General features: G+C 44.5%; 1 protein-coding gene across 2 annotated transcripts in view; it reads right to left on the bottom strand.

Annotated features, from left to right (window-relative positions):
• arhgap36 (Rho GTPase activating protein 36) overlaps positions 1 to 13132 on the bottom strand; it is a 70887-nt gene that overhangs the window by 30530 nt on the left and 27225 nt on the right. For both annotated transcript variants that reach the window (XM_056300142.1, XM_056300141.1), the window contains exon 3: positions 9618 to 9686. In XM_056300142.1, the coding sequence (XP_056156117.1) occupies positions 9618 to 9686 (69 nt within the window). The remainder of the gene's footprint in view (positions 1 to 9617; positions 9687 to 13132) is intronic.

The raw sequence follows: 13132 nt of genomic DNA, 5'->3' as shown, positions 1-13132 counted from the left end.
CAAGCCGTCCCGGTCTCTGCTCCACCACCCCTCTGCCGATCCAGGGAGGGCTGCAGACTACCACATGCCTCCTCCCATACATGTGGAGTCGCCACATGCTTCTTTTCACCTGACAGTGAGGAGTTTAGCAAGGGAGATGTAGTGCGTAGGAGGATCACGCTACCCCCCCCGAACAGGCACCCCGATTGACCAGAGGAGGCGCTACTGCAGCGCCCAGGACACATACCCACATCGGGCTTCCCACCCGCAGACACGGCTGATTGTGTTTGTAGGGACAGCCGACAAAGCCGGAGGTAACACGGAGATTTGAACCGGCGATCCCCGTGTTGGTAGGCAACGGAATAGACCGCCACACCACTCGGACACCCCCAAGAAACCAGAACTCTGATTTGCTTGCTAAGTTTTTGTTGTACATTACACAATGCATGAGCGAGCAGCGGTACAGACCAGCTTTGGTTGTGTGCCATATTTCAGTGTAATTGTCTAAAGTAGCTTTTGTGCGATTACTTTGAGTGTACAAACGTCAATAAACGAAAACCTCACAGGAAACACATCACCATGAAGCTGAGAGCCATCACTGATTAGAGTCGTGTCTTGCTGGCTTTGTCAAACACACCGCAGATTTTTTGCATGACGGTGCTTGATCAGTAAGCCTCCAAATGAAGATTTGTCCTGAGGTCCGTTGGGGGAAATATCTTCTCACCAACCACTCACCGCTTCTTCCAGCTGTACCAGCAGTCGGCCACATTCCCCGGCATCAAACATCAACGATGACGATGTCAGCTGCTTCGACGGAGCTAGCTGTACGCTTAAACTATTAGAGCTTTAGCAGCTGCCTGTGGCAGCTTGGAGGCCTTCAGTAAGACCTTACAGAGTTGTCCTCAGGTAGCCCAGATAGGGCCCTGGTTGCTGGGCAGTGGGCCCAGCAACTGTATGCAAAGTCATGAAACTAAAGTGAATTAAGGGTCAGTACTTTATAGACTGCTGCACTGCTTGGAAAGTCAAACGAATTGCAGCACACCTTAGTGCAGTTCATTCATTTCCAGCGATATCTATCCTGCGTGTCTTCTGACACTCATCACTTCCAGTGCGACGCTTGACTGAAAATAACAGCTAAGTTTGCATTTAAATGGGCTTTGGCGATACAAGGGATCAGTTGCTTACCAGCGACCTGTAAACAGTCCACACCGCCGCTAACGTCACGCGTCATTTGACGGATGGGTTTAGCCGAAGAAACGGACAATACTGCGGGCGAATCTGTAACCAACTACGGGGGGTCCCAGTGAGATGGGTCCTCTAACCTGGGCAGTGTTCATGTCATGATAGACCACCGGACACTGCAGAGAACATGAGCACACAACCACAGGATGGCAGTTAACATTTTATGAGCACCCTTATATGGCTAAGGCATCCAGGGACCTGTGCGTGTGTGTGTGTGTGTGTGTGTGTGTGTGTGTGTGTGTGTGTGTGTGTGTGTGTGTGTGTGTGTAAACGACAGACCTGTACACATACCAGGCAACAACCTTGCTGAAACAGAGGCAGGAAGACAGCTGTGTGTGTGTGTGTGTGTGTGTGTGTGTGTGTGTGTGTGTGTGTGTGTGTGTGTTGCCTGGTGCCAGCCTTGTTCATCATGGATGATATTGTTTGCTTGTTTGTCTTTCTTTTGTTGGCTTTAGTTGTGTTACAGCTTAGGGAATTGGCAGTTCACTGGAAGGCGGACTGACAGATGTAGTATATTTAGGTATTATTTGGAATTGGCTGCTGCTGCAAGCTATAACTCAACCACTACAACAGCAGTAGCAGCGGGGGTGGGGTGGGTGGGGGGCGGGGGCACTGGTCTGCAGGGGCTTTGTGAACTTCTAGTGATCTTTTCTCTCTCAGCCATTTGTCTCTTATGGTTTCCACAGTTGAAACCCCATTTCAGCTAAATCCCCTGTTCCTGCTGAATTCCCCTGTTCTCAGGCCATTTGTTTGTTTGAGTTTAGTTTTTTTCTCTTTGTTTTGTTTTTTTGGAGGAAGCTTCAAACCCGATTGTGCAGGTCGGCCCAGATGCTTCCCCATCTTTTCACTCGCGTTGCTTTGACCTTTGCTCGAATTCTGAGCTATTCTTCAAACGCTGCTCTGAAAGCAGTCAACAAGAAATGTCGATCCCCCCCCCCTTTTTTTTTTGTTTTGCGGTTATTTTTGATTTACGTTTTTCGTTTGTGTCCAATTGAGCGTTTACGTTGGTCACCATGTGTACTCGCAAATAAACTTAATGTGGTCTGCTCATTAAAGCTCTTTGCAAGTGATTATAAGTGGGGTTTTTTTGTGATTGAACGACTTTTTTGACCCACGTAATCATTAGCGCGGGAAGGGGGGGGTTGGGGGCTGCAGCCCCCCAAGCCCCCCAGTAGTGGCAGGTGGCTGTGTAACATCTTAGACACAACAGTATGCCTAACTTTTCCTAACGTACAAGTGCAAAACAAAAAACAAAAACATACCTTTATTTTAAACAGTGGGCGGGGCTGCGTGGGATGCACATGTTTAATAATAAAGTGAGTAAGCACGCCACTCCAAATCCGCTACACACGCACCTTACAACCAAAACAATGACATCATACTGTAGCGACCGGGGGAGGCGGTCGCTCTGACTGTCGGCGGTTGTGCACTGGGGGAGCGCAATGGCTGATGGAACTGTTAATGTTAGATATTAAAATTGTGTTTTAATGATGTGGTGTTCATGTTGTGGTTATTCTTGTGTTGTTGTTTTGGGGGTTCGACTCAGACTAAGTAGCAGACTATTTATTGACTAACTGTAGGGCCGTGACTGGGGCTGATGTCATCACTTGGGACCACTTGGGAATCGTTACATTGTTGTCAGTTCTGGCCGGTGTGATAAAACAGCCTCCCCGGGGTTGTGCGGTGTATGGGGGTGCGGGACTTGCGATTAAAAAGAGACCCCTGCCTCTCGACGCGTCCTCCCACGTCGGCTCGCCACGCTACTTTTCATTTTAGTTGGCAGCCCCCCTACTTAAAACATCTTCCCGCGTGCCTGCATGTGATGCATTACTCCATAAGGGCAGGGGGTCACGTTTTATAGTGTGTCGCTGTAAACAGTGGCTATGAATGAGTAACAGGGCATTTATAAGCTCTTACAACAACTTGTTAACACTAGCAGACAGCTTTAAATATCAAGAACCCTCTCATTAACGCAGCTCGGAACGCTGCTTCCAGTAACTTCTTCCATTTTGATCTCAGCTTGACTTCTCCCCCATCAGACTGCCCAGCACATAATATTTACCCCAACATTATACTGTAAAAATGTCTGTCGATTTTACGGTGAAAAACTGTCAAACCATGACAGCAAAAGACCATCAACTCTAAAATGTCTCAGTGAGACACCGTATATATATATATTATATCATATCATGTTGACTATACATATATATATACACACACACACACACACACACACACACATATATATATTAAGCTCAAAGTTGTTAAATGGCAGAAAAGGCTTGTTTCTGCCATTTAACAACACTGAGCTATAAAAAATACATCTTTGCTCCTGAATTGTTAAGCTTTTTTCTACATCGAAGGTTTCATTGCAACATCCTGTGGACATATATATATATATATATATATATATATATATATATATATCAGCCAAAACAATAATTCTTAAATCTCTTTTTCTGAAAAAAAAAATACATTACTCCACCGTTAAATACCCTTGCATTGTTTTTATAACGGAAATATGCTGTAATATATAGGAGAAAACTAGAAAAAGTTGTACAGTAGTTATTATGGTAAAGTTCTGGCAACCACATCTGCCAGTTTTTTACCATAAAAACAACAGGGTTTTTTAAAAAAATCAGTTTAGGACTTTCAACAATTATCTACAAATTTTAAGCCACTGATATTATTTGTCAGCCGTCTGCTGTGTGTTGTGACAGCTTATAAGTGCCCTATCACCCATTTATTGATCACTATTTACAGAGAGTCGTTATGAAGCGTGAGTGGGCAGTGGATTCATCCAATCACTGGTGATGTAGCCAGAGCCCGTGGACGCATGCCAAGTCCCAATGTTCTATGTTTGATTAGCAGGAGCTAGCTTTAGCTAAGTCTCTCCATCTAAGAGGCTGCAGGATGGATTTACCAAAGACCTGCGCAGACAGTCTAGGAATGCCAGGATCTGTGTGTGTGTGTGTGTGTGTGTGTGTGTGTGTGTGTGTGTCCCCGTTTAAGCATGCGAGTGTGTTTTGGCTTGCATCTTCCCATCCTGTGGTAATCACCTGAGAGTACAGAACATCTCTTTATAAGGGTTAGGGTTAGATTGGCAGATCATTGACATGGCATAATTCTCTCTCTCTCTCTCTCTCTCTCTCTCACTCTCACACACACACACACACACACAGAAAAAGAGAAAGGGAATGACAGCGAGAAAGAGAAAAGGGGAAAACAATGGAGCCTAAAAAACGAGGCAATAAAATTAAAACACGGAGAGAAACGGTCAGAAATAAAGAGCGAGAGACACAGTTTGAGGGGAATGTGGAGAGGCAGAAAGGTGTAGAGATGAAGAGATGGAAGAAAGATAGAGAGGACAGAGGAAAAGAGATAGGGGCTGAGAAGGAGAGGGACGGAGAGGAGGGCGTATCTCAGCTCCCTGTCTTCTGGTGATACAGAAGGTGTTTGCTTGACTCTGCATATTGACAGCATTTTGATTTATCGTCACCGTAAGTGTTTCAGTCACACGTGTCCGTGTTTATCTAAACACTGCCGCCGCGATGACCCAGTTCTGCCCTCCGGTTCTGCTGAGGTTTCACATGATCTGATCTGCCACAGCAACACAGACAGCGAGGAAGAGGAGCAAAGATCACAGAGACGGAAAGAGACAGGGGCAAAGGAGGACGAAGACGGGGGAGGAAATATAAACGGCGCTGGTGATGTCAAACCAGAAGCAAAGCGTTTTCGATAAAATCAAACGAGCACCTGTGTAAGACCGGAGCATGGCAGCTAGATGTGTTGATTTGTGTGTCTGTGGAGTGCAACGCACAATTCACTTCTCTAAATCAAAGGTCTTCTTCATGCTCTCCACCATCCAGACAAGAGCACACATGCTCATGAACACACACACACACACACATATTTCATGATGCATTTTGCTGAGCACAAGTGAGCCAACAATCAGATGAAGTGCTACTGAGTGTGACAATACTTCTTCCTGATGGATTCTGCCATGCAAGATTATCATTCAGCCCAGAAAACACCACATACAACCAGGCAGAGAGAGAGACGGGGGAGGGGGGGCAAGGGAGACAGGTAAAGATAGATAGATAGATAGATAGATAGATAGATAGATAGATAGATAGATAGATAGATAGATAGATAGATAGATAGATAGATAGATAGATAGATAGATAGATAGATAGATAGATAGATAGATAGATAGATAGATATATAGATAGATAGATAGTGAGAGTAAGAGAAGGAGAGAGGGAGAAAGAGAGAAAGAGAGAGGGAGAGCAAGAGATAGAGAGGCATAGAGAGAAATAGAGAGGTAGAGAGAGAGAGTGAGAGACAGGGGTAGAGACAGAGTGAGAGATAGAGGTAAAGAGAGAGTGAGAGAGAGAGTGTGTGTGAGAGAGGGGAGAGAGAGGTAAACAGAGAGGCAGAGAGAGGGAGGGAGGGAGAGGGAGAAAGAGAGAGCAAGAGATAGAGAGGGAGAGGGAGAAAGAGTGTGAGAGAAAGAGGTAGAGAGGGTGAGAGAGATAGAGGTAGAGCGAGTGAGAGAGATAGAGAGGGAGAGAGAGATTGTGTGTGTGTGTGTGTGTGTGTGTGTGTGTGAGACAGAGAGAGAGAGAGAGAGAGAGAACGAGAGAAAGAGATGTAACGGCACTCTTGTTAGATATCTACAAATGTGGAGGTAACGGTGGGTGGAGTGAAACCTCTGGCCAGAGCAGGACATCCCACAGCATCCTGGTATGTAAAGATTTAGCCTTTATTTGACCGAAACGGTGGCGAGGAAGAGGAAGACATATAGGAAAAGTCAGATTTCAGCTCAGGATGCTTTGATTTGGACATATAGTCAACATGTCGCCTACAGCCATTTCTGATTTCTACCAGTCATCATCCTGTCCTCTGATCAGAATCATACACATATATACAGTGCATCTGGGAAGTATTCACACCCCTTCACTTTCCCCACATTTTGTTATGTTACAGCCTTATTCCAAAATGGATTAAATTCCTTTTTTCCCCCTCATCAATCTACACACAATACCCCATAATGACAAAGTGAAAAAGGTTTTGTAGAAATTTTTGCAAATTTATTAAAATAAAAAATTGAAATATTGCATGTACATAAGTATTCACACCCTTTGCTATGACAATTGAGCTCAGGTTCATCCTGTTTCCACTGATCATCCTTGAGATGTCTCTACATCTTGATTGGAGTCCACCTGTAGTAAATTCAATTGATCGGACATGATTTGGAAAGGCACACACCTGTCTATATAAGGTCCCACTGTTGACAGTGCATGTCAGAGCAGAAACCAAGCCATGAAGTCAAAGGAATTGTCTGTGGACCTTCGAGACAGGATTGTATCGAGGCACAGATCTGGGGAAGGGTACAAAAAAATTTCTACAGCTTTGAAGGTCCCGAAGAGCACAGTGGTCTCCATCATTCGTAAATGAAAGAAGTTTGGATCCACCAGGACTCTTCCTAGAGCTGGCCAAACTGAGCAATCAGGGGAGAAGGGCCTTGGTCAGGGAGGTGACCAAGAACCCGATGGTCACTCTGACAGAGCTCCAGCGTTCCTCTGTGGAGATGGGAGAACCTTCCAGAAGGACAACCATCTCTGCAGCACTCCACCAATCAGGCCTTTATGGTAGAGTGGCCAGACGGAAGCCTCTGCTCATTAAAAGGCACATGACAGCCCGCTTGGAGTTTGCCAGAAAGCACCTAAAGGACTCTCAGACCATGAGAAACAAGATTCTCTGGTCTGATGAAACCAAGATTGAACTCTTTGGCCTGAATGCCAAACGTCACGTCTGGAGGAAACCAGGCACCTCTCATCACCTTGCTAATACCATCCCTACAGTGAAGCATGGTGGTGGCAGCATCATGCTGTGGGGATGTTCTTCAGCGGCAGGAACTGGGAGACTAGTCAGGATCGAGGGAAAGATGAATGGAGCAAAGTACAGAGATATCCTTGATGAAAACCTGCTCCAGAGTGCTCAGGACCTCAGACTGGGGCGAAGGTTTACATTTCAACACGACAACGACCCTAAGCACACAGCCAAGACAACAAAGGAGTGGCTTCGGGACAAGTCTGTGAATGTCCTTGAGTGACCCAGCCAGAGCCCAGACTTGAACCCCATTGAACATCTCTGGAAAGACCTGAAAATAGCTGTGCAGCGACGCTCCCCATCTAACCTTACAGAGCTCAAGAGGATCTGCAGAGAAGAATGGGAGAAATACCCCAAATATAGGTGTGCCAAGCTTGTAGCTTCATTCATACCCAAGAAGACTTGAGGCTGTAATCGCTGCCAAGGGTGCCTCAACCAAGTACTGAGTAAAGGGTGTGAATACTTATGTACATGCAATATTTCAGTTTTTTGTTTTTAATAAATTTGCAAAAATTTCTACAAAACCTTTTTTGCTTTGTCATTATGGGGTAGTGTATGTAGATTGATGAGAAAAAAAATAATTTAATCCATTTTGGAATAAGGCTGTAACATAACAAAATGTGGGGAAAGTGAAGGGGTGTGAATACTTTCCGGATGCACTGTATATATATATATATATATATATGTGTGTGTGCGTGTGTGTGTGTGTGTATATGTATTTAATCTTGGTTTGTTAGAAATTAGAATTTACAAGTTTACATAATTAGAACAATTTTCAGATAAAAATGAGTGAAGTTCTAGCTATACATGAGGTTTACAATAGCAAAATAAATATGTAGATTATATTACAGGCCCTGGCGGCCTGTCCAGGGTGTCTCCCCGCCTGCTGCCCAGTGACTGCTGAGACAGGCTCCAGCATTCCACGATCCCAATCGGGACAAGCGGCTTGGATAATGGCTGGATGAATGTATCACAGGAGGTTTGCAAAAAGCAAAACCAAACGACTACGAGGGAAGTTGTGAATGACATGATGACAAAGCCAAGGTGACCCTCAATTTTCCCAGAAGTCCTTCTGGGGGGGGGGGGGGGCAATCCTCCACGAAGAAGTAGGGACATGACTAGGGATGGGTATCGTTAGGATTTTATCGATACTACTACTCTTATCGGTACTGCTTATCGGTTCGGTACTTTATCGATACTCTTATCGGTTCTTTTTGATTATTATGCAAGAAAAAAAGACACTTAATTAAGAACAGAATCGACATTGCTTTATTATTCTATTATATAACTTTATATAAATATAAACAAATATTATTTATTCAGCAGCAACAGCAGCAGCAATGTTTTAAATGCGTCTGAATTATAAACTTTATAATCAACATTCAACAACAACAAATAAGATAAAAAATAAAAGTAGATAAAGATAAAGAAAAATATATGTATATTAAAAATAAATTTTTACAGCAAAAGGCTAACGGAAGTTCAAACAAACAAGAACCTAGAACATTATCCTAATAGTTCTTCTGCAGAAAAATCAACATATCTGCCTTCTCCGGCAGGAGTCGCGATCTCTCCTGACTTATAGTGTCCCCGGCTATTAGCCTAGCTAACTCCGTATCTATGGCTTATATATTTGTAGCTAAACAATTAGCTAAGCAATTATATTTTATTTATTGGCCTATTCGTAATAATTCGTTATTAGCCTAGCTAACTCCGTATCTATGGCTTGTATATTTGTAGCTAAACAATTAGCTAAGCAATTATATTTTATTTATTGGCCTATTCGTAATAATTCGTTATTAGCCTAGCTAACTCCGTATCTATGGCTCATACGGCTTACCTGCAGTGGACGTGGATGGAACACTACGAGCAAAGCAGTGGAAAACGCCGCATTTCTGCAGATTAATACCATGTTTTGACAAAAGATGTTTCGACAGATTGCTTGTATTGCCACCCTTACTGGCAAATGATTTGTTGCACTTGTGGCAACGAGCGTTGTTGTCATCGACTTTTGAAAAATACACCCAAACCTTTTGAACGTTTAGTTCTCTCCGCCATGATGAGCACTTGAGCAGAGCTGTCTGTGCGTGTGTGAGCGAGTGTGTGGAGCACAGCACAGCCCCGCCCCTCGCGCAGTAAGAGAGAGAGACAGAGAGATGGAGAAAACGGCAAACAAGATTATGTTCGCGACGTTTAAATTCCTCGAAAAACACAATTGCCACAATATCAATCTCACTCCATGATTTCTCGAGTACTTACCAACTACCGATAGCAGAACCGAAAACGTCGGATCTTAAAAATGCTCTGGTTTTTACTAATTTAGAACCGGTTCCCGTTTAGAACCGGGTTTCAGGGGGCATTCCTAGGCATGACTCACAACCAGCCCTACATGCCGATGTTTATACACAGAAACACACACTCCCTCACTCCCTTTGCGAGGGAGTGTGTGTGTGTGTGTGTGTGTGTGTGTGTTTGTGTGCGTGTGTTCACAATTAACTCACCCCGTTCTTTCTTTTCCTTGGCGAAGGAGTCAAGCTTCCTGCGCAGAGATTTTCTACGTTTTCGTATTTCTGCAAGAGAAACACCAAACAGAATATTATAAAGAATGCTTAGGTGTGTGTGTCTGTGTGTGTGTGTGTGTTTGTGTTTCCACCCCTCCTCCTTTATCCTGTGCTTTTTAAGTGCTCTTTCGCACAAAAAAGGGAAACAAAACACACGCGCACATCAGCCAATTCAAACAACCTTCGTTATCTACCAATCTTCGTCTACCCCCTCTTCCTCCGACCTCCCCGACACAAACACAAACAGCTCGTTTTTGTGGTCAGCGCTTGTGTCTCTGCCCTCAGCTCCGGGGCCACTCCGAGAATAGACCCGTCCGTCCCTCCACGAAAACCTTGTTTGTTTGAATAGCTTCCCCCCTTCATGATTGCCCTTCCCCAAGGAAGAAGCCTAGGGATTTTGTGTGCATGTATGTGTGTGTGAGTGAGTGTGTGTGTTTGTGTTTAACTGCACAATATGTTTGTACACGTCCATATATACTTGCTAGGGGTCATGTATGTTTGCATGTAGTAGCTATACGCTGTATGTGCACTTGGGAGTACATCACTTGTACCAGTGTCAATGGGTTTTGGTTTCATGTGTAAATGTGCACGTGTGTGTTCATGTAGAAAGAGAAAGAGAGAGAGTGAGAGAGAGAGAGAGAGAGAGAGAGAGAGAGAGAGAGAGAGAGAGAGAGAGAGAGAGAGAGAGAGAGAGAGAGAGAGCGAGAGAGAGAGAGAGCGAGCAAGGATGTGTGTGTGTGTGTGTCCAACTTCTGTTTGGGTTGGCAAAGACGGTGTTTAAAGGTTACTGGTTCAGGGTTGCTTCTCTCCCCTGTTCAGGCACATTTTGTCGTCCCCTACTTCCAACATTTTCCCATCCAAGAGATTTGGAACGCAGAGGGTGGGAATTACTTTTCTTTTTTCCCGTCCCGGGAAAATAGCTCAGCCTAATTGGGAACAGCTAAGAGAGAATAAGAATAAGCTATGGAGAGAGAGAAAGAAAGAATGAAAGACAACAGTATATATATATATATATATTCCATGAAAGTGCCTGAATGTGTGTGTGTGTGTGTGTGTGTGTGTGTGTGTGTGTGTGTGTGTGTGTGTGTGTGTGTGTGTGTGTGTGTGTGTGTGAGAGAAAGGGGTCAAATTCCCATGGCTACAGGAAATTGAAGTTTATTTCTAAAGGCTCCGCCCATCCCACATATATCATATCATGCACCGGCTTATCTCTCATCAGTGCTCACTTAGCGTGCCTGAACGCAGCATCTGTGTGTGTGTGTGTGTGTGTGTGTGTGTGTGTGTGTCTGTGCCCCTATGTGATCATTGTGTCTAATGCATAATCCTGCTGCCAAGCGAAGTCCTTGCAACTCAGAGGCCATCGTGTAAGTCAGCGTGGGGTTAACGTGTGGGACAAGGAGGAACTGCCGGTGAACAGTGTGTTCTGGTGGCCGGGCATTACTATCAGAAACACCTCGTTAACGAGCCCCGCTGAAGCGTTTGGCCACTTGCATTGTAATGCAACGATCCTGGACAAGAAAGGGCACGACTACGACCTCAAAAACAGCCTTTCAAATGCCTTTCAAAATCAGAACAACCTCAGCCTGGGCAGGACACCGAGATTTTTGCACAGTCTTGACTTACGGGTGCACAAATGTGTCTCAGGTATTGTATGAAACCCTGCTAGGCAGCGTTCACACACAAGAATAGTGCACTAATAAAGAATATTTGCAAAAAGATATGCCAGCCAGAGTCGGTGGTTTTCATGCTGAGGCCGAGGAGAACTTTGGAAAGCTGATGGTGAGAAATGAAATAGCCTGAAATAGATGAGAAGGAGAGAGAGAAGATGAATGTGGAGCGAGATGCACCCTTCCCTACAGACCTCGTCATTTGTGTTCACAATTTTGAACTTGCGTCCAGCGGATCTGGAGCTCCTTTGTGGAGAGAAATCCCATTTACACAGACAACAACAGACAGTCCTTATGTGCAAGATGTGTCTGTTGTGACGCCCCAGAAGGCAGACGAGAACGATTAGCAGACAGCAGAACATCAAGTACACGAGGAAGATGAATGAGAGAAAGGGGAGAAGAGGTACTGCAATATGAAGAGAGAGAGAGACAGAGAGAGAGAGAGAGAGAGAGAGAGAGAGAGAGAGAGAGAGAGACCCCCCCACACACAGATATAGACAGACATAGAGATAGAAAGAGACATCCACCCCCCCACACACACACACACAGATATAGACTGACACAGGAGAGAGAGGAGAGAGAGAAAAGAGAGAGAGGAGATAGGGAGAGAGAGATAGAGAGAGTGACATCCACCCCCCCACACACACAGATATAGACAGACAGACAGAGAGAGAGAGCAGGAATGAGGAAGGGCAAAATTGTCAGTTGGAGATAAGGATGGAGAGAAAAAAGGAGGAGGAGATGAAAAAGACAAAGAGCAAAAAAGGCACGGGAAAGAGACAGAATGAGAGAAAAGAGATACAATGAAAGATAGATCAAGACTGACAGAGAGAGGGAGAGAGAGAGAATGAGAGAGAGGGTAAGAATGAAAGAAAACCACAGTAAAGGGAGACGGAGAGGTGAAATGAGTAAAGAGAGTGAGAGAAAAAAGACAGAAACTGCATGGAAAACAAAAAAAAAGAGATTATGAAAGAGTGAGAGAGAGAATAATTGAAAAAGAGAGTGGGAAAAACAAAATGAATTAAAGACAAGATAGACCAAAGGAAATAGACAGAGGCATAAGGAGAGAGAGACACTGAGCGATGAGATGAGAGAGAGAGAGAGAGAGAGAGAGAGAGAGAGAGAGAGAGAGAGAGAGAGAGAGAGAGAGAGAGAGAGAGAGAGGAAATGGACGACGCAGGTAAGCTGCGGGTGGTCCTGGAGGGGGGGGCCAGCGGCGAGCATTGCAGCAAGATTTATATTATCTTGCCACAACCTGAGAGACAGTGGGTGACGGCACCTATTGCTACGGTTGTTGTTTAATATCATAATCATTGCTGTTGTTGCTGTTATTATTATAATCACTGTTGTATTGTGTTGTTGTTTTACATGCTTTGGCAATATGTACACAAATGTATGTCATGCCAATAAAGCACATATTGAATTGAATTGAATTGAATTGAAAGAGAGAGAGAGAGAGAGAGAGAGAGAGAGAGAGAGAGAGAGAGAGAGAGAGAGAGAGAGAGAGAGAGAGAGAGAATGAGGACATATAGATAGAGACAGAATAATGAAATGAGAGAGAGCAGGATGAGGTGAAAGAGAGTGATATAGAGCCCTGCACGGGCCAAAAACTCCAGCTGACACCAATATCACTTTATGCTCTTTCTGACACTTTCTGTGATGCACACTAACAGACACACACACATGCACACACACACGCACACGCATGCACACGGACGTGGTTATGCGTAATATTCACAGTGTTTATAATATAATCAACGTAACAGCATTTCATAGAGTGGCCTAATG

This window comes from Lampris incognitus, chromosome 20 (genome assembly GCF_029633865.1).
Source record: "Lampris incognitus isolate fLamInc1 chromosome 20, fLamInc1.hap2, whole genome shotgun sequence".
In the NCBI taxonomy this organism is placed as follows: Eukaryota; Metazoa; Chordata; class Actinopteri; order Lampriformes; family Lampridae; genus Lampris; species Lampris incognitus.
The sequence above is the reverse complement of the archived record's forward strand: the minus strand, read 5'-3'. Positions and strand labels throughout refer to the sequence as shown.